General features: G+C 40.8%; 3 protein-coding genes across 8 annotated transcripts in view; 2 read left to right on the forward strand and 1 right to left on the reverse strand.

Annotated features, from left to right (window-relative positions):
- The window catches only part of cfap77 (cilia and flagella associated protein 77), a 42,918-nt gene extending 38,800 nt beyond the window's left edge, over positions 1-4,118 (forward strand). For all 3 annotated transcript variants that reach the window (XM_061261844.1, XM_061261842.1, XM_061261843.1), the window contains exon 8: positions 3,945-4,118. In XM_061261844.1, coding sequence (XP_061117828.1) covers positions 3,945-4,067 — 123 coding nt within the window. In that variant the 3' untranslated portion in view covers positions 4,068-4,118. The remainder of the gene's footprint in view (positions 1-3,944) is intronic.
- Positions 4,119-6,497: 2,379 nt separating this feature from the next.
- barhl1a (BarH-like homeobox 1a) lies at positions 6,498-11,332 on the forward strand. Its single transcript, XM_061261711.1, has 3 exons — positions 6,498-6,948; positions 8,999-9,221; positions 11,038-11,332. The coding sequence occupies exons 1-3, from the start codon at positions 6,498-6,500 to the stop codon at positions 11,330-11,332; spliced, it is 969 nt and encodes a 322-aa protein (XP_061117695.1).
- Positions 11,333-18,130: 6,798 nt separating this feature from the next.
- The window catches only part of ddx31 (DEAD (Asp-Glu-Ala-Asp) box polypeptide 31), a 34,033-nt gene continuing 31,024 nt past the window's right edge, over positions 18,131-21,139 (reverse strand). For all 4 annotated transcript variants that reach the window (XM_061259883.1, XM_061259882.1, XM_061259884.1 and 1 more), the window contains exon 21: positions 18,131-19,224. In XM_061259883.1, coding sequence (XP_061115867.1) covers positions 19,083-19,224 — 142 coding nt within the window. In that variant the 3' untranslated portion in view covers positions 18,131-19,082. The remainder of the gene's footprint in view (positions 19,225-21,139) is intronic.

A 21,139-nucleotide genomic window follows, 5' to 3' on the forward strand; every position in this document is an offset into this window, starting at 1 on the left:
TTTCTCTACCCTTCCTTTGTTGAAATGCGTGTTTTTCTTCTCTGTTTCAAAAAGATATCCAGATGCCAAAATTTTTCCAAAGGCGACATGTTTTTACAAAACTATATATATAAACAAACAACAAAATAAATAAATAAAAAGACAGGCAAATTTTTAGTGCCTTTTCCCGCTCTTGCACAGGTTGTGGGGGGAGAAGTGATAGCAGCCTTTTCTCCCTCTTTGAAGCGTCTCCAAGGCGCTTTGCAACACGTTAAATATTATTTAAAACACACACATACAGACGCAGAGCACTGAGTGGCTGACAGAGATTTCTCAAGGCAAGAACTTTTATATATTTATGATTTTATTTTGTCACAAAAACACTTCTTCCCGGGGTTTTCAGACAATGCCTTTCCCTTGTCTCATATCACTCTTGAATGCCGTCAGAACAGAGACAGAACTCCTGACTGCTGAGCAATTGTTGCCTGGTGCCGATCCTCCTGCCCAGCAACGCTCCATCTGACATCCATTTCAGTCACGAAAAGTCGTCTCAGATTCCTGTCTGCGCAAGCCAGCTTTTTCGCCATTTTTCCTCCCACTTGTTTTTACCATGTGCTAAACGGGCTCGTTATCAGGTTTATATTGAATGAACACCTTCTTAATATTGGCCTGGGGGGCACGCTATGTGTTCCCATTCCCGCTGCATTCTCAATTAATCAGGCCTGGGCCTGAAAATAGGACGCTTGTCTGGGTTTGAATCAGACCTGGGTCAAATCGGGAATTGGTTTGGATTCAAATACAATGGGGCGACATTGGCTCAGGCAGTAAGAGCAGTCGTCTGGCAGTCGGAGGGTTGCCGGTTCGATCCCCCGCCCGGGCTGTGTCAAAGTGTCCCTGAGCAAGACACCTAACCCCCAGATGCTCCTGACGAGCTGGTCGGCGCCTTGCATGGCAGCCAATCGCCGTTGGTGTATGAATGGGTGAATGAGAAGCATCAATTGTACCGCACTTTGGATAAAGGCGCTATATAAATGCCAACCATTTACTTTTCTACACTTTACTGAGCTTGTCTGGTGTATTGGGACAGGTCTATGAAATACTCTCAAAAAGTGCCTGGCTTCTGGTCCTCTGGGGTTGCCTCAGTTGCACCAGGCAAGATCAATTGAGCACAGAAAAGTATTTGAATTCAAAACAGTTACGTATTTGATGCAGGTCTAGTTTGCAACGGTTTACTCACAGTGAAGAAAATGGGCTTTATGGTTTCTGTTTTCTGTCAAAGTTTACACATACTGTCAGTAGCTACTTAGCTACTAGCCAATTTGTTCTCAGTTCTATTGGATTAAAATTTACTTGGTTTTATTAACCTGTTGAAATCAATCATGTAGGGCCAGGTATAACTTATGGCGGGAGCTGGCCAACTAAAAGTAGTTTTCGGGGTCGACCAGCATTTGACCAGTAATATATTGAATAATCACCTGCAGTTCTTTCTTAGAGTTGACGCAACACACCTCTGACAACGCAGTTCTCTCTTCAAAGAGTCGAAAGAGACAGCTGTGTGGTGTCATCAAACCCATTTGAGTTCTGAATCAGCAGCTAAATCAAAGCTAATTAACCAGAAGCAGTAAGATAAAGCGCTCACACAGTGAGGCCCTGAGCCAGAGTTTGAAGACACTTCTTATATGTCACTGTAACATTGACATCTTTTCCAGGTGGCTTTGTCTCCCTGTAAAAGATGTGTGTGTGTGTGTGTGTGTCTCAGGCACGCAGCCAGGCATCTCGGTCTGTTGCTATGTTTTCTGTGTCCACTTACCGCTCTTGGATTTCTGGTCACAGTTAAAAAATCACTTAGCGCTCTTAGATTTCTGGTCACAGTTTAAAAATCACTTACCGCTCTTAGATTTCTGGTCACAGTTCAAAAACTCAGTCATGCAGGGTGTCTCAGTGGCGCAGCCCGTAGAGCGCTGACCGCACGCTCATTGCGAGCCGCGACGTCGGCGGTTCGAATCCGACCGTCCGACATTTGTCGCATGTCTTCCCCTCTCTCTCGCTCCCATTCTTCCTGTCTCTCTATACTATATACTGTCCAATAAAGCTGAAAAAGGCCTAAAAAATATCTTTAAAAAATAAAAAAAATCAGTCATGTCATCAGCTAGCTACGTTAGTGACTGAAGCAGAAGACATGGATGTGAAGGAGCAGCTTTGTTCTTGCAGGGCAGGTCATAGATAAGATCAGTGCCGGCTGGTGGGTGGGGCGCACACACAGGCACACAGACACTCACCAGTACTCACCTTCAACCTCTCTAATTACAAAGCCAATACCAATATTAAAATGAACATTTTAGTGTGTAGTTAACAGCAATCTTAACCTTGGAGGCTGAATAAACTATATAGGGTTAACATAATAATAAAAAACAGGAAAATTGTAAACTTGTCATAGTTATCCTACTTGACGCCTGATGTTGGTAGTACACAATACAAATGCTTCCACAAATTGTTTTTACTTCACATGAAGTCATCATCTCCCCTTGAAACATTTCATCAGTTTCAGTCTTGGGAGCGTGGATTGGTTTCTCGGACAAAGTGAAAAGATCAGTTAATTGAAATGACCTGATATGGCGAGAGGCTTTAGAGGGTAGATATGGAGGATATTGTAACATACATTTCAACTCAGCTTCTCTTTATAGGGAAGCAACACAAAAGATCAGAGAAACAGAAAGCCTGGAACTCAAACAGAAAATGAAGGGATTTCCTTCACATTATGAAAAATGCTCTTAATAAAAGCATATCTACAACTCTGACCAACAGATCTAATATATTAGACCCTAGCCCAATGTAAACTAACGACTGGCAGTCTCCGCTCTCGAAAAGGCTCTCTGGGCTTCTGGGAATAACATATCTATGGACCAGGGGCGCAAAAAAGTGCACCCCACCAGGTTTCTGGCAGCAGCCAATCAGCGTGGAAAGAATGTCACCTGAAAGAGAAAACACGCCCCTCCAATTGAACCCCCATATTAGCGCATTCAAGTGTGCCCCATGGCTGGAAACAAGAGGCGTGCCCAAGCAAAACTACAGATATGAGAGAAAAAACTGACTTTAAATATTATGTATTTATGTACACTATATGTAAAGCCAATGTTAGATATTACAAATATTTGTATTCAAATATTTGTATTATTTTTCCTCACTGACAGATTGTGATGGGGTGCCACCCGATGCTCCCCTGTTGAGTGGCCACTACTGGATAAGAAATAATATCTATGACCAAATATACACAAATATAGCCTTAATTAATTATATTATATACTAGACAGTGGAATCTTTCTAGATATCTACTTCTAAAAATGAAATGATGAAAAGAGTTGATAAATTATGAAAAGAGAGTTGATAAAAGTGCAATTGAATTGATACATTATGTTCTTACATTTTAGCTCGGTTTAATAAACAGGAATGATTTGATTAAAAAACCTTTGATTTGATAAAAGCAGAACAAGCAGTTTGATTAAAAAAAACTGGCTTCATTTGATAAGTGTCTTTATTGTTCATCACCACTCTGTTTTCCATTTATCATTCAACGTGTTCACGCCTGTGAGTGTTTATCGTTTAATGTGTGCACTGACCAATGTGTCAATCAAAAAGCACACCACACACACACACACACACACACACCCGGGGTTCCTCATCAGCTTCATCTCTCACGTGTTCATCAGGGGTGCATCCGTCTGACCTGCATGCGCACACACACACACACACACACACTTCCTCTTCACCTGACACTCGTCAAATCAGGCCTCGCTGCTCAGGGGCCAAGTCTGCTTCTCCAAACCCTGCCGCAAATGAGCGCAAGCCCCTCCCCGTGTGCGGGGAGATGACAGACAGGGGGCCGGCGAGACTCTCGGCAGGTGAGCGCTGTCCGTCAAGCTGAAGGAAACCACTCACCTGGCCTTCCCCGTCCCTCTCTCCTGCAGGTGGGACCCGCCCTGGACACCTTCCGCAGCCCCGAGGCTCGGAAAGTGGCTTTCAGCGCACACTACTCTGACTCCGTGGCGCGCAGAGGGCACCTGGGGCAAGGCACCTACAACCTGGCCTAAACCTGTGATGGGAAAGGGCTGGAGACAGGGAGAGAAGGAGGGGCAAAAGGCAGAACAGGAGTGGGGGGGGGGGGGGGGAAGAGTGAGAGCAGAGGGGAAAGGGTGAGGGAAGAGGATTGGAAGGAGCGAGAGAGGGGTGGAAAGAGAAAGATGGGAAAGATGAGAGATGGAGGGAGTGGGAGGAGGATAATTACAGGAGACGGAGCTTTGGGCAAAGAGGCAAGACCACACAGCCTGCAATGGTCAAAATTTTAAATTATAATTATGCACACAAAAAACTAATATTTCCAAGTTATTTTATATATCTCTCACTTAACAACTGAAATCAATGCATAGTTTTCAATAATGTTTAAAAAACGTTATAACTGACATACAAACAATTGAGTGGTTTTTAAAGTAGGTTTTAAATATGCTAATCGTGATCATTGCGTGTGTAATTCAAAACTATTAACCATTAAAAGTGCCTTGCACGGGTGCTGCACTAAGCCTGACTGTTTCTGTGTCGTCATTTTATATTGACTTGCACCAAACACTGCACGGAGTAAGTTATCCAGCCGTTTGAAAGTGTAGCCTACGGCTTCTGGAGCCCACTGCTGGGTCTCAGCACATTGGTATTTAGGGTAGCCGCGGTAAATAATGAGACGTTCTACCATCGACATATTCAAATGGCTTCAGTGTAAAGTGAATAATTTATTGCAGGCCAGAGATCGTTCAAATTGTTTTTCCAAGACAAACGTCCACCCTATGCAATAGTACACAAAGAGAGCGGGGCCTGTGGGGCGGGGGCTTTAATTCTGATAGTCCAACCACAAGTAGGCTATAGCTACTTTGTGTATTGCGGTCCGCCAATGTCCCCGCCTCAAAGTGACAGCTTGTAGCCGGGTTTTGGACTCATGGGAGCCCAGAGCGCTTCACTCACCTGCCGGTGCGTGCGATGGAAGGACGTCTCCAATCTGCTTCAATTGTCTGGACTCCACGAGGTCATACATTGTATAAGGAAAGACTGGGCACAAGCGTCACGTGCAGGTAACTGTAACGCGCAAAAGTTACAACAATAACCGCCATTTGATAAGACATATTAGGCCTGACGAAACTATGTGAAGCTTTTAGGTATAACATTTATTTTGTTTTAGTGGGATGGAGGCGGTTTATGTTCAATATTAATGAAATGTATTCTTTATTATTATTATTATTATTATTATTATTATTATTATTATTATTATTATTAACATCATCAAAGTTATGTTACTCTACAGATCGCATCATTTTACTATACTATTGATTAGGCTATATTGTTCAAGCAAGCAAATTAGTCATTTTAAACCTTAAAATAGGGCAAAAAATATTTAAAGACACATGAAAAAAAAACTATAAAACTATAGCCTAGGCCTTGGCTTTGAAAATGAGCTGCGTAGTAACTGCGCCATCATTATTGGCGATGCAATGAAAAAGCTGTAGGCTATGAATGTGGCCGGTAAATACTTAGATCTGGTTCTCCTATTTATTCCCTGTCTTTTATTCAAAGTGAGGGAAAGGGGAGTGGAACCAGCTTTCCTCCTCCTCCTCTGGAGCGAGTCATCACCCAAAAAGACCACTCAGCCAATGGAAATCTGCCGCTGGGGACGCACGTAAACTGGACACCTTTAAAACGTAGCTTCTGAGTGTGACACAAGTTCATTTTTTAGGAAAAGTGTCATCGGGAGACTTTGGTTACCGGATGTGTGCGCTTAACCTGATTTACCCCTGGCTGTCCGTTTTTCTCCCAACTGACCAACGGTCTGAGCCCTCGTCTGGCGCGGAATATTCTTCTCGAATGTAGTCCTCTACACGCGCTGTCTGTCCAGGACACCACAACTAACCACCTTTGATTTTATTAACATTTCAACAATCACTTCTTTATCAAGTTCAGAGCATCAATTCGATTGACTTTGACCACCCGTGTTCCTGTCCGTGGTGCTGAAACTCTGAATCGCCCCGTGGATTGGTGCTGCGCTCGGCGATTTCTGTAAACTGTGGATCAGATGTATTCAGTAAAAAAATGTAAACATCGTAGTAGTTGTTCTGGGCAGACATTATTAAACGCGTCGTAAAATCTCGACGGAATTCAAAGGATAACTTGTACTTGACAGCTGAAAATGTCGAAATTGTACCGATTATTTCATTTTAGACAAATTAGCCAGTTTAATTCAGCAGTGATTTGTTGCTAAATTGGATGATATTCTTTAGTTTCTGGAAACTTCTGAAACGTCTGGTTTGTATGAGAACCATCTGAAGAACGTGGAGGAATATCCCATAGGCTGTTTCCAACTGTGTCTGGATTTTCAAATCGGATTCGGCAATATTGTCGGCACTCTCGCTCGATTCATGCAGCCAAAACAAATGCTAGTTTAAAACACTAGCCTACATATACAGAACTCTTCAGCGCTGGCCATGGAGGCGTCCACAAACGGCTCCAGTTTTGGGATTGACTCTTTGCTGTCTCACAGACCTGGAAGTCCGATTATTTCGAAAGGGGACAGTTTGCTGGGCGAATGCAGGTCTCCACTGGAGTTAAGCCCCAGTTCTGACCTGGAGAGTGGCTGCTCCACTCCTCCATCACCGCGGCGGGAGTGCGGCGAAGAGTTAGTGCAGAGACAAGGTCACGCTCTTGGACTCGAGTCCCACCTACAACATGGACAGATTTCCGCAGGTTCCCAGCCGCGCACGGTCACTTCGTCTTTCCTCATCAGGGACATTTTAGCGGACTGCAAGCCTCTTGCCGCCTGCGCCCCATATTCCAACAATGGGCAGCCCACACAAGAGGCAGGGCGGCTCGTGTCCAAAATTGACGACTTCATAGACAAAATCCACAGCAACTCGTCCTCGGACAGCGAATATAAAGGTAAAATGTGTGATTAAGTTATACCTTTCGACAAATTCCGGGCATGTGTGCTAATATTCAAATTGTTCCATTAGTAGGCTTCATTTTAAACACTTTAAGTGTGCAGTGTTACAGGTGTCCTTCCGTTAAACTTAACATAGAACGACTAGGCATAATGATTTTTCTTTTTTTAAATGGTAGACACGTTTGAACAAATTAAATGGGAAATCTATGAACAATTTAAACATGTTGCCTGTCTCGCACGCCTTTGCATTTGTTGTTCTAAACATAATACTCATTCAATTAGCCGAATAGAGTGAAATCCCCCCAAGTCATATTAACAAAAGGGCTATTTATTTTTCCAAATACATAGAACATTTACGAGTACATTATATTAAATAGTCGGTGATAACCTATTTGATAATGTAACAAGAACCACTTGTTCACGAGGCAAGTGTATTCAATTGGAATGGCTAAACCAAGTGCATGATCATTTGTAAAAAATTACCACATCGCTAGATTAGGTCGAACTATATGTTATTAGTAACCAACTAAATGTATTTTGTGAAATATCTTTTGGGTAAAAAAAAGGCTGAAAGGAGGAAAAATGACATGGGCGCCTCCAGAGATACAGCCTACCGGCACAAAGATCCGTCTTTAAAGAAAAAAAGAGGCAGCTACTTGAAATAAAATGTTAACACTGATAAAGAAATCAGTGTTAACATTTTATTAACACACACAAATATTTTACACAATATTTCCACATTTACAATGTACAGTAAAAACAGGAAGGATGGATGTACTGTCACATTTAATTTTCATTTTGCGTAAAATCGATGTTATTAATTAAGGCTACTTCAGTATAGCCTACAACAATCATAATTACATTATTATTATTATTATTATTATTATTATTATTATTATTATATTTAAAAAATATTACTATTGCCGTTTTTTGTTGTTATGGAAATAATAATTGCGCGTGGAATTAAAGGTTAAACATATTCGCAATGCATTATTAACTGGATTTATATCAAGACTCCCAATAACTCCCAAGAACAATAAAGTGTCCACCAAAACATAAAATAATTCATAATGAATGGGTAAAAGATTTGTGTTTTTAGCAGGGCGAGTGAACGGGTGGACAATATGTGGGCGCTTAACATACAACGCCCACTGCCTCTCCATCTTTGAGATGTGATTCAAGAATGTTAAAAGCGTGATATTTAGATTTTTAGCCTAGGCTATACTTTTTTTTAAGGATATACAGAATTTTCCCCATCTGCTAAGCAGATTTATTACACGAAATATTTGCATGCTCTTTATTTCGGCTTTATCCTCGGGCCTGAGAAGTTTATCTTGTCCTGGTTGAAAGGTTTACCTCCCCTGTGGCTCAATTAACCGGATTATTGTGCTCCTTGAGAGCCCAATCAAGTCGTATACTCTACTTAGCGCTGTCATATTACCGTATTTCTCCCTCAGAATAGGCCTACAGGAACATGAGAACAATTCAGATAATCTGAAATAGTAAGATCATTTGATCCTATAATCCTATTTTCCGTTCTGGTTTCATATATATTTTTAAATATTTTTTAAAGTTTCTTCCAAATTCTGTACATTTAAACGCAAAGACTACAGAGCTAAGATATAGGTTAAACTATAGACCACACAGACATAAAGGTATTTCACGTTTCATATTTCATATACACACGTATGCTCTTAATAAAAGCATAGGCCGATAGGCTATCTACTCATTACCCGAAATGTCCTTGTACATTTCGACACATTTCAGGCTTTTTTATTTGCATACGCTAAAATAAAATTAGCATTGGTGATACATTAAGAAATAATGTCTACACAATTACTGAAATTAAACATCGCAATAGAAAATAGAACTAGTTCTGTATAAACAGGCCACATAATAATAATAATAATAATAATAATAATAATAATAATAATAATAATAATAATAATAGTTATTATTATTATTATTATTATTAACTTGTCTTCGTACTTTTGCAGCTCAACATGTTCCCATTGCAAATGCTTGTGCCTTTTTGTGGATTTTTAGTGAAAGAGGAGGGTGACAGGGAAATATCGAGCAGCAGAGACAGCCCGCCGGTTAGGCTCAAGAAGCCCAGGAAAGCACGGACTGCCTTCACCGATCACCAGTTGGCCCAGCTTGAGCGAAGCTTCGAGCGGCAGAAGTATCTGAGCGTTCAGGACAGGATGGAGCTGGCCGCGTCGCTCAACCTCACAGATACCCAGGTCAAAACGTGGTACCAGAACAGAAGGTGAGCACAGACTTTTACTGTCCAAACGCAAAGAGACATGCTTGCGAACTTTTTCGCACGTCGTCTTTTCAAATTAAAATACATTCTGTGATCGCAAATCTTACCATAAAAACTGTGTTTCATTACAATCACCTAAAATCAAATCAATATGAACGGTGCGGGAAATATTAAACCCAATACTTTCCCTTAAAACATGGCCAAAGGCAGGTGCAATCTGACAGCTCACGTGTGAAAACACACCAATAAATCAAACAGGCCCAATAAAACGCGCGAAAACCAGCATGTGAAATCGGTGTCCTATAGGGCTGAACATGGGTGGAAACATAAACTTGGGATTGCAAGGTGTGAATATTATTGCGCGCTGCTGTTAGCCTAGATTTTTTGCAATGACTTTCGAAAACGAATTAGAGAAATTAGGCCTAATGTTTAACATTTCACTTGGCATCGAGCCAAAATAAAAATAGCTAGATTTATTGCCAGAATGCATGGTTTGCATAATGTATGGTTTGCCTGATACCACACAGCCTGTGATTATAGAGACACTTTAAAACCAACCTAAACTCTCGTTCGCAAAAACGTTTTCACAGGGCAGAAAAGTAATCGCTTCATCAAAGCTAATGCTATTTTCGTCCAAATGACAGTTAAACATTTACTAGCTGATTAATCCACAGACTGTCACTCGCCCCTGTCCATACAAAAAACAAAACTTGAATAAAACGAAACATTTCTCGCCATTTAGTGAAGGGAATTTTTTGCCACTGTAACGCTGTATGCTGTATGCAGTCCCGGTAGAAATACAGCTAAGAATATCTCTACCTTCTAATTAAAAAGAGAAACACTCAAACATCTGTCAGACAGACAGGGAGACAATCAATTACTAAAGCAGCGCATCCGTTATCGCGAAATCGCAGCTTGCATTGTTCACTGTAACCCATTAAGGTCCACGTTACAAAACTGATTACGTATTTGTAAAGTACCAGAACTAGACTTTAATGGCACGGATGACAAATGGACCCACAGCAAAAACGTGTCCAATCGTCATCTGGCACATCCTATATTTGAACGCTGGTAACGGGAACAATGCTATTTCAAGTGGGAAACATGTAGCCTACAACACATTTATTTGGAATTCTTCATAATTATTGTGCGAGATCATTTTTATTTTACCGTTTAACTAGGCTAGATAGAAGGATATTTATGCATTGTACGGTCACTTTAATTTACATGGCATGCAAATGAGTTTTAAGACCACATTATTGCTTTATGGCCCAATCTGTAGCCTATACTTCGAAAAAGGGCCTTTAAAATATTACGGCGTGGTAAAATTCTGGTATCGTCCATTATCCAAAATAATATGAAATAAATATAAAAAGGTCACACATTTCTGCATGAATAATAAATTACTTTATAAATAATTTACCCAGAATACTGTAATTACACGATTGTAAAAAAATATGAATAATTTACATGTAAGAATGGCTTTCATTTGTCTGGGACAATCGGCCTTATGATTTTTATTGGGGGGGGGGGGGGGGGGTATTATTAAAAATGATAAGAAAACGGATATGACAATAGGTATGAAATGGTCTGTGCAACTGCTGTTTCAACTACGAAAGAGAGGCGGTGTAAGATTTCAAATGAATTAAAATAACAGGCTGCAGAAAATCACAATAAAACTAATAAACTAATACAGACTATGTTGGATGGAAAAATATAGAAGTGCATTACCGTGGACTAAGTTCAGAAGTTTACTCACACACACACACACACACACACACACACCCATATAAACTTCATGTTTCTCTTTTCCCTGCAGGACGAAGTGGAAGAGGCAGACTGCGGTTGGACTCGAACTGTTGGCAGAGGCCGGGAATTATTCTGCCCTCCAGAGAATGTTTCCCTCTCCCTACTTCTACCCACAAAGTTTAGTGTCGAACCTAGACCCTGGGGCAGCCTTGTATTTGTACAGGGGACCCTCCGCTCCTCCACCGCCTCTACAGCGGCCTCTTGTTCCAAGGATTCTTCTACACGGTCTGCAGGGAGGCAACGAGCCGCCCCCACCTCTCCACTCCCTCTCCGGAGTGCTCCCGCGAGCTACGCAACAACGGTGAGCCGCCCCCTCCGGAGCCGTAGATCGACAGCTCCGAATCAAACCAATGGGGGGCATGTATAAAAAGTGACAGAAAATATAAAGATCTAAAACAAAAACCTACGATGAACTTGAACTGGACTTTCTCAAAAGAACTATTACGTCTACCTGTTTAAACATGGATATAAGACCACTGTTCATTTCTCTTTATATATTTATCTATTAAACTATTTTCCCCTCAGAAAGACCGGTACATACAGTATAACTGGAGAAGACATTTCAACGTGGATTTTCTGTGTCAGAGATGCGCGGTTCCTATAGGGTGCAAATGTAACTCGAACAAAACGAACAAACTTGAAAAGGGTTGATTTGGAATACAGCTTCAGCAAGTTCAGTTTGGTTACAGTCCTTGGTGCTGACAAACAGGACAAGCTAGATATACCTGTGGAAAAAGAAAAGTACATAAACAATTGCTGCTGCTGCTGATAATAATAATAATAATAATAATAATAATAATAATAATAATAATAATAAAATACTAAAATAATAAAATAATAAAATAATAAAAATAATAATAATAATAATAATAATAATATTATTATTATTATAATAATAGAAGTATTCGTTTTTATAATAGAAGTATTCGGCTCAGTCTACTTTCATATAAGAATATAAGTCTTCTGACCAAAATCATTGACATTATTCATTTTAAAGCCTAACGTACAATTCTACGAATGGTGTTATTTTCTTAGCATACAGGGAACATAAATTCTGAAGGTTGAATCTTTGGCGTCCCCATTACTATTCCCATTTGCGGTCGAAGAAAACTTGACTACATTTTACAAGTTCAATTGAAAAACAATGTGTTTTTGTGATTACACCTACAAATAGTACCAGTATTATTATTATTATTATTATTATTATTATTATTATTATTATTATTATTATTATTACTATTACTATTACTATTACTATTACTATTATTAGCTTAAAGATACGGGCTGTGATTATACTTCAGAATGATGAAAGCGATGGGCTAAAGGGAAACATGTCCTCGCTCCACTTTGGGGTCAATTGGCAGTTAAAGTACCAAGTGTCTTGCACAATGTCAAACTGCGGAACTGTATTCCATCATAATATTATGGAACATTGTAACTTTTTTCTGGAAAATGTATATTGAAATTATTTATTTGTGAAGCGGCTTATATTGTGAAGTGGTTCTCGTATCTCTGAATATTGCCCCTTTTGCGAACTTTTACCGACTGCTGAAATCGGAATTAAGGGACAATTTGAAGTGAAGAAAATTCATTTTTTTTAATGTACAAATAAAGTTCTTACAATAAGAAAGAGGCTGCTTCCAGTTGAGAAACATCTCTTTAAAATCAAGACCAGTTTAAAAGATCACATTTATTTGAAAAAAAGATTGTGCTTAATTATGATCGATGTATTCATATCAGACACTCGACACAATAAACACTTAACTATGATTTCCTTTTTCCTTCTTTTGCACAATGGTCGTGCAACTGCCCGATAAGGACTCAAAAAGTTAGGCTAATCTATGGGTGCTACCGGCTCATGCACATGTGTTCCAAGTAAGTGCACCTCAATATTCGAGAGTGGGCCATTTACACACTTGTGCATAACTGGAACTCAAAACGGCATGTCAACAGATTTATTTACCAAATGGATACGCTCTAGCAGGCCTAATTAATACACATCACATTTCGGAAGCGGAATCAAAATTTGGGCTACACAACAAGAGTTACCCGTTTCATCGTTAACATTATGTGACAGCAAAGAAACGACGCTTTCACTTAGCAGTCGCGTGAAGCACCATTATTCAGAAACCACAATGTCGGCATAGCTACGCTATATGCCATCAACAACAAATCAAATTCAATGTTTTGACGACTTGTTAAAATAAAATAGCATCACTTAGATTATTATAAGCTACATGTAGGCTATGCGATCAAACATGATAGTGATCTGTTAAAAGTCAACACAGACACAAGAAGCAAAACAAGAAGATTAAGGTTTCACCAACCGTCACACTGGAGTCAAGTTCTAGCTACTTTCTAAAATTGTTTGTCAAGTAACTTATTTGCATATAACACAATATTTCCGCTCTTATTTACGTAACTAGGCATATTCCAATTTACAGATTTATGTAATTAAATTGTAATTGCAGTGTTAATGTCGCACTGGCTACATAAGACTGTATGCTAATAAATTGATTTATTGCAGTAGGCTAGGCTACATAAAGTATTTATGAAAACAGTTTTTCCTTGTTTTTCCAGTTTTTCCTTGTACAATGTAGCGAATTGATCTTTCCACTGCGCTTCTTAAAGGTGGTATACAGTTTTAATTATAGCAGCATAATAAAGGTGTGTTAATCGGTAAACATGTCCTGACACCGAGTTATTAGGCTAGACGAATAAGCTAAAGAAAGGGTAAACGACCAAAAAAATAGCTCAATGCAGTGCAACTGAGTTGAACTTGAGTTATAATGACGAACCAAAACATATATTGACTATGACTATTCAGACCATGTTAGCATAATTGCAAGGCCCGTCAGACATCCAGGTCTTCGGCTGCGCTATTTATCCAGTCGCGTGGATTTCATTTGCTGAATAAGAGTTTCTGGAATTAACCTTTCTGTATTGAATTAAGAAAGTGACAGCAAACTAATAACGTGTGTTGGAGGAAACGACAGGACAAATGCCTGTCAAGAAATCCCTCAGTCGTGTCAAGGAATCAAGCCGAAACGGGCAACCCGAACATCGGCAGACCGCTCATTTTTAAACGTGTTATCATGTAGACCCAAACCATTGCTTCCGAAAGCGTGATAACCTGTGGACAGGGATACAATTAAGCGACTGAATGGCATTCAGTCATCGGTCTATCAGAAAGCAAATAATTTATACTAAAATATACATTTTTACCCGAAAGTGTTGTGGTTCCAGGACAGAGCAAGCTATATATCGCAGATTCGATACATAGGTCCTTACGTTAACAGATGAATCGTAAATGGAACCAAAATATTTTAAATTTTCGTTCCGCAGTGAAATTGATGCACAAATTATCGTAGCTAACAATGTAGTAATGCAATTCGATGTAGGCTAATCTAATAAGAAAACTAGGCTTGTGCTAAATTAATTACACCATTTTATTCATTTTTCATAAACAATAAGCCGATGAAATATTAATGGCTCCTTAAGTGTGTAATTGTTTAAGTGTCCTAAATGATCCCATTTGGAAATGGATTGTTTCCACCTTTTTCTTGGGAGTGTTGGCTGTCTGGTTGCTGCCAAACGGCTCCAACAGCTGGTGACCGGGCAAGACTGACAGTGGGCCGGATAAGGCAAGGGGACAGCTGGTCAGCGGCGCGGTAGGGCCCCCTCCTTCCCTTGCGGCAGTGCCCTAGTGTCTTTAAAGCCTAAACATTAGCCAGTTCTACCTCGAGTTTGGGGCGGGGGGGGGGCTGACAAACGAGAAAAGGGATTTCTAACGATTAAACAAAAGGCTTTAATGGCTTTTAATGGGAAGTCGATAAATTGGTATGATCGTTCTGTCCCCCGCTGCACTGGCCGCATCGCACATGTTACCACTCGCCTGGCGCCTTCTGGTCACGGACAGGACCGCAAAACACGCTGTCAACTCAAACCACCACTGCGCATCGTTAAACTTGTTAAGTGATTGCAACGTTTTGAGCTCCTAGACAAGGGGAACGAACAAAACCTGCTAAAAAAGTGTTTTTATAGGCTATATATAGGCCTATATATATTTTTACTTCCTACAGGAAAAATTCTGAAACGATCTAAGAGTGAGTATCAAAGGATTTCTGTCCCATTCAGACGAAGATGATGACCTCTCAATTTTAATGAAAGGAGTTATTCTTGCGAAGTACGCAACTGATTGTGTGAAAAGCATACGTGATCTTGTTGAAAGGCACAAATATTTTGCATGTGAAAAGATCCTGGTAAACTCTCGGCTCCTGCCACGGATTGCCCCCGGCTCAGAGTTAATGAAGTGCGGATTGAGCCTCACTGAGCTCCCGGCAAACAAAAAAACAACACGGAGACTTAAAACCAGAGGATCAGTGACTCTGATTAATCTCATTGACTCAGAATAAAACCAAACAAAACAGCCTTCGAATCAAATTAGGAGTCAATCAAAGGCCAATTTGCATTGTGAAAAGGCAGACGGTTTGAAATGGTATTGGTCTTCCACGGTAACGAGAAAATACTGTAAGAGGTGTGTTTTGATGCTGCAGCCACTCAAAAAAAAAAAAAAAAAAAAAATCACAAATTTTTGTAACATGAAAGCGAAAACCGCAGTTTCGCTCAACTTCAACCTTGAATTGCGTGTTACGCAACTGATTATTGCTTTTCAAATTCCGCAGGTGTGGTCGAAACTTTTTGAAAATTGTACGTAATTGTTTATCATAATGTCCAGCTAAGAAAACTTAAAAGCAATTACATGCCCATAAATCCTGGCCATCTTATCCCTCGCATTCACCAATAGCCTACAGCTTAAAAGGTGAAGGAGGCGATGCTTTTACGCGCATCTAGAGACTGTTGCTACTTGTTCTTAATTTTTGTTTGAAAGGGAATGCCAAGTCACAGAGAAATAAAAAACACTTGCCACCTATTCACATGTAAGAATATGTTCCAGCAAAGCAATAGCCTTTAAAACGCAAGCTAACTTATTCAAAATGCAATGGTGTCACAGGGCAGCAGTAAACTTTTTAACTTGTTAAAAAAAAAAGAAATGTAATGGCGTCGAAAATTCTTACAAAATACAGAGGATACATAAGTAGCCAAGAGGTCACAACTTGTTTCCTGGTGGTGGGGTGAATTAATTTGAATTCGATGAGCCAGGCTGGACCTTCCCTTACAAAAGTATTGGAACAGCAAGGTCAATTTCTTTGTTTTTGCTATACACTGAAGGCAATTGAATTTGAGGTCAAAAGCTGTCCATGAGATCTGAATTTCAGCTTTTATTTCCTGTATTTCTGTCTAGATTTGTTAAACAACTTAGAACATTTCACCTTTTGTATATGACCACACAATGTTTAGGTGAGCAAAAGTACTGGAACACGTGACTTGACAGGTGTGTCTTGTTGCCCAGATATGTCCTGTTAGAATGATTGGTTAAACCACAAATAGTTCTGAATGTCTCCTCTTGGTTTTAACCTTGGGTTTTGCCTGTGAAGACTGCATTTGTTAGAAAAGATAAACCAACAAGAGAGCTCTCTTTGGGAGAAAAGCAAGCCATTTTGATGCTTAGAAAACGGGATAGCTTGTGCAACATGGAATGTCCAGAAAAATAAAGAAACCGCTGGCGTACTGAGCAACAGACATCGAATAAGTCGACCAAGGAAAACAATAGCAGTTGATGACAGAAACATTGTAGGAGCTGTGAAGAAAAACTATGCAACATTAGTCAGTGACATTACAAACAATCTCCACAGGGCAAGAGGAGAAGGTATATCAATTAATCGTTCAAAGAAGACTTTGAGAGCAGCGATGTAGAGGCTATAGATTGTATGGCTACTTCTGAAGTGGGCTCAGTAATCTTTATTGATGATGTAACTCATGAGGGTAGCAGCAGGATTAATTCAGAAGTCTACAAAAACATTGTCTGCCATCTTAGAGAAATGTGTCCAAACTAATTGGGAGGAACTTCATTGTGCAGCAAGACAATGATCCAAAACACACTGCTATGTGCTTCATTAGGGAGAAAAAGTGGAAGGTTTTAGACTGGCCAAGTCAATCACCAGACCTTAACCCAATTGAGCATGCCTTTCACCTCCTGAAGAGGAGATTGAAGGGACAAAGAAAGAATTGGTGATGTCAATGGGTCGCAGGCTTGATGCAGTTACTGCAAGCAAGGGATATTCTACCAAATATTTAGTGTTATTTACTTTCATTTACTTAAATACTCCAATACTTTTACTCACCTAAAAATGGGGTGGTCTGATAGGAAATGTGCTATGTTCTAAATAGTTCATCTAAAACACATCTAGGTGCAAATACCAGGAAATAAAAGCTGAAATTCTGAAGTCTTGTATTTAGAGTATTGCAAAAACAAAGGAATTGGCCTTGTTGTTCCAATAGTATGTTCATCACTGCAGCCCATAGATGGAATAATGATTTGCATCCGAGATAATTCAGCAAAGATGAACACAAACTGATTAAAAAAAAACATCCGATGGATTATGATTAGATTATTAGATTGCTGAGGTAAGAGCAAGAAGTCCTAAAATTAGCATCGTCATACCATTGCTGACCTCAGAAGCAACAATGCCTGTCAAATCAGTCATCTCAGACGCTACAGACAAACCCATATTCCGTGCCTTTGGCGGAACAGGTAATTTCACAGTCTATTCATGGATATTGTATAAATAAGTTTCCCAGTAGAAAAAAAAAAAAAAAAAGTAAGTTCATATTACAAGGCAATCCCTTTCTTGACTTGTATTTTACTGAGGCCCCAAAATGCGGAAAGCAGCAGTCTAGCATTTATGCAAGCTATTATGCCACCAGAGAATTTTTTCTCCAAAACTATTTGGACTTGCGACAGCTTACACTTAGATTTAACGTGAGGATTTTTAATATAGTCGTATACGCGAAGAAACAAAGAACATTTGTGTCATCGTTATAATATCTGTTCTGTGCATGAGCAGTGCCTTAGGGCCGTTCTAAAAATAAAGGTTGAGATAGTTTCTCTAAAACGTCAACGTGAGCGGCAGGGGCACATTGTCAGGCTGTACCTATAACGGAAAGAAGTCAAAAACACAATGAATAGCGCAAATCAAATGTCAGCTGAATCATCCTCCTTTAAACTGAACTTTACATAGAAATACAGTTAAAAGATAATTACATTTAAAAAACAAACATTATCAAACTGCCCAGGTTAGATGTTTCAAGCACTTAATTGTCCATCCATTGTATTTGAGAATTATGTGTGAGTCTTGAATTTCCCACGCTGACATGAAATAAAAAAACAACAATGACAATCTCTTGCTCTAGAGGTAACACCAGTGACCACTAGCTGTGTGTATCAGGTTTGGACAAGTTGATTAAACACACATTTGAGACAGGGGTGGAAGGTGGGTCAGATACAGAGGCCTTTGGTCCTCCTGGTCAAACTTGGCATCCTACACCTTGTCTGTCAGGCCTGCTTTGTTTAGGCAGTCATACATACACTCAGAAATAAAGGTACGAAAAGTGCCTAAAAAGTACAAAGGCTTGTCATTGGGGGGGTACCCAATAGGTGCAAAAAATTGTACCCCTAATTTGTAAATTTTTTGCTTGGAAAACATACCAATTTTTACCCAAAAAGAACATTACTGTACCTTCGGGGTACATTTGGGAAATTTGGGATCCTTGGAGAACTAAAATGTTCCTTCTATTCCTTGTCACTATTTCTGAGTGTAGGTCTGCAGGCAACGGTGCACGGAACTGAGAAAAAAAAAACGGGTGAATGTCCCTAATTGCATGCAGGCGAGTCACTTGTTCCCATCATGTCCAATATACGATACAGATATAAGAAGGAAGGTCCATTATGTGCCAGTTGGACAGGGGAAAATCGCTCACTGCTTCCTGTCCTTTGCGTATAGACTTTACCATTCAGAGCTCGGCGGTCACACTGTGTGTGGTGAGGTCTGGCACAGGGCTGGTGCTGTAAGCATTTCTGAGGCGTACTGAGCCCCAGGGAGGGGGGGGGGGGGGAGGCAGTGAACCCCCTCACAGCGTGGGTCTCGCCGGACGCTAGTCGGGCGTCTGCTCGCCTTCCGCGGCCTGCCTCTTCTTCCTCTTCTTCTTCTTGGGGGCGCAGTCCTCGGCTCCGCTGGCGTACTCAGAGCGCATCAGGCTGGCCACCCGCTCCTTGCCGCTCAGCGTCCTGGGGGGTCTGGGGGGGGGAGAAAAACAGGCGGAGGGGAACCCCGCGCGTTAGCCGAGGGGAGCAGGGGCGCGCTGGCGCGGGTTTCTGGCACTTGAAGCTCTTCTCTGGCCCGGAGGCGCCTTGCAGGGGAACGAGGCGAGGAGCAGAGAGTCCCAGCGAAGCAAGCACCCCCACCCCTCACCAAAAAAATACAACAAACAAAACGAGGGAGAATCTAATCTAATGGGTGATGACAACAGACCCTCTCCAAATAATGAAATTCCCCAAAGTGGGATTTAGAATAAAAAAAAAAGCAGGAGAGAGCCAGACCAAACGCAGAGATTCCCGCGCAAGCGGAAGCAGACATGGCTCCGCGCGGCGGGTGGGGGTGGGGGGTGGGGGGGGGGGGGGGGGTTGACTGTAAAGCGCTCCGTCTTTATCTAATCAATAACCGCCGGCACTCCCCACCCCCCCCTCCCCAAAATTCCCCCTTGAGGGCCCTCTGGGAGCGAGCTCTGTGCCAAGAACAGGCTTCAGGCACCCAGGCGCTGACAAAACTCACACGGAGCCGATGCTGACAAACCCCCTGCGGCCTCGGTGCGGCGTGGGATTTTGTTTTGTTTGTTGTTCTTCCTCCCGAATGCCCCACAGGGACCCCTGCTGGACGGAAGCCGCGCTGTGCCGCGAGACGTGATTGACAGCTCCTCCATGTTTCAACTCCGCAAGCTGTGGGGCGGCGAATCTTTCTTCTTTTCCCCCCGTTCATTTCGTCAGTATCTACCCCCCTACTCAGGTCATGTAAAGAGCGATACGCAGACGCCCCCCTGAGTGCAGCGAGGGTAAACTGCCATTACTTCATCAGGATGCGTGTTGATTACTCCTTTCATGGAGAAAGCCGGGTGGAGTAGAACGAGAGCGAGGGGCAGCTTTAGCGGAAAGCTACCATCACTGGCACTACGTGGAACCGAATGAATTCAACATTATTGATAAAAAAAACAAGAACTTCTACTCAAATGGTACTTTGGGAAAAAAATGTCCCGTTAAACTTCAAAACCCATTACATTCCATATATCTGGCAGACGCTTTTATCCAAAGCGATGTACAATAGGTGCAAACTCGAGGTAATTTGAACTGACAGAGCACAGGTCAGATGAGGTAGAATTAGTACGAAGTATCAGTTATCCATCGCCATTAACGTTAAGTCTTGTACACATGGTAAATGTAGGCCAAGTCGGTAAAATTATGGCATGTGACATGGTTACAAGAGATATAAGAACTACAAAATCAAGATGGAGGTAGAAGATGAATCCCAGGCACAAGATAAAATGTCCAGTCTAAAAGTAAAATGGCAGACACGGTTGTTTCTCCAGAATGCAAATAAAGAGAAATAGCGACAATTCTCAAAAAAGAAAAAAATCTGACGCATGAATAACCCTCTGGTCCACTGAGGATGATAGTACATAACACATAATGATGCGTTTCACTTTTTTTATGATTACCAAGCTTATACATTGCCATCTCTATATAAGATCATACCGGATCATCCCTATATACAATGAACATTAAAATCCTTATGAATTGTATATACAGTGCCATGCATTAAGCTTTAAGGAATTTAGCAAACAATTAAATGGGGTTGCAACCAGTAAACCGATATACAGATTATATCCTAATTTAATCACTTGCTTAATCCCAATAAATAAGCATTACCATCCCTATGCATTGTATGCACCAACCCTACTTACAGCCCTATAAACACACTCGGGCAGGTTATACATTTCATCTTACCTATTTTGAATCCATATAACCATGCTCATACATTGCATACATTTCCAGTCCTATAAATGAGCTACATAACCATCTGTATGCATTATACATTTCAGCAGTATTGTACACCCGGCATGAGGCAGAATACATTACATTCTCAAAATGTGCTGGTGAA

The sequence above is a fragment of the Conger conger genome, chromosome 11 (genome assembly GCF_963514075.1).
Source record: "Conger conger chromosome 11, fConCon1.1, whole genome shotgun sequence".
Taxonomy (NCBI): domain Eukaryota; kingdom Metazoa; phylum Chordata; class Actinopteri; order Anguilliformes; family Congridae; genus Conger; species Conger conger.

Excerpts from the sequence above, each read along its gene's own strand:
- barhl1a (XM_061261711.1), top strand. The coding sequence starts at position 6,498 with ATGGAGGCGTCCACAAACGGCTCCAGTTTTGGGATTGACTCTTTGCTG. Across the intron at positions 6,949-8,998 it reads CTCGGACAGCGAATATAAAG|TGAAAGAGGAGGGTGACAGG; the intron begins GTAAAATGTGTG and ends GTGGATTTTTAG. Across the intron at positions 9,222-11,037 it reads ACGTGGTACCAGAACAGAAG|GACGAAGTGGAAGAGGCAGA; the intron begins GTGAGCACAGAC and ends TTTTCCCTGCAG.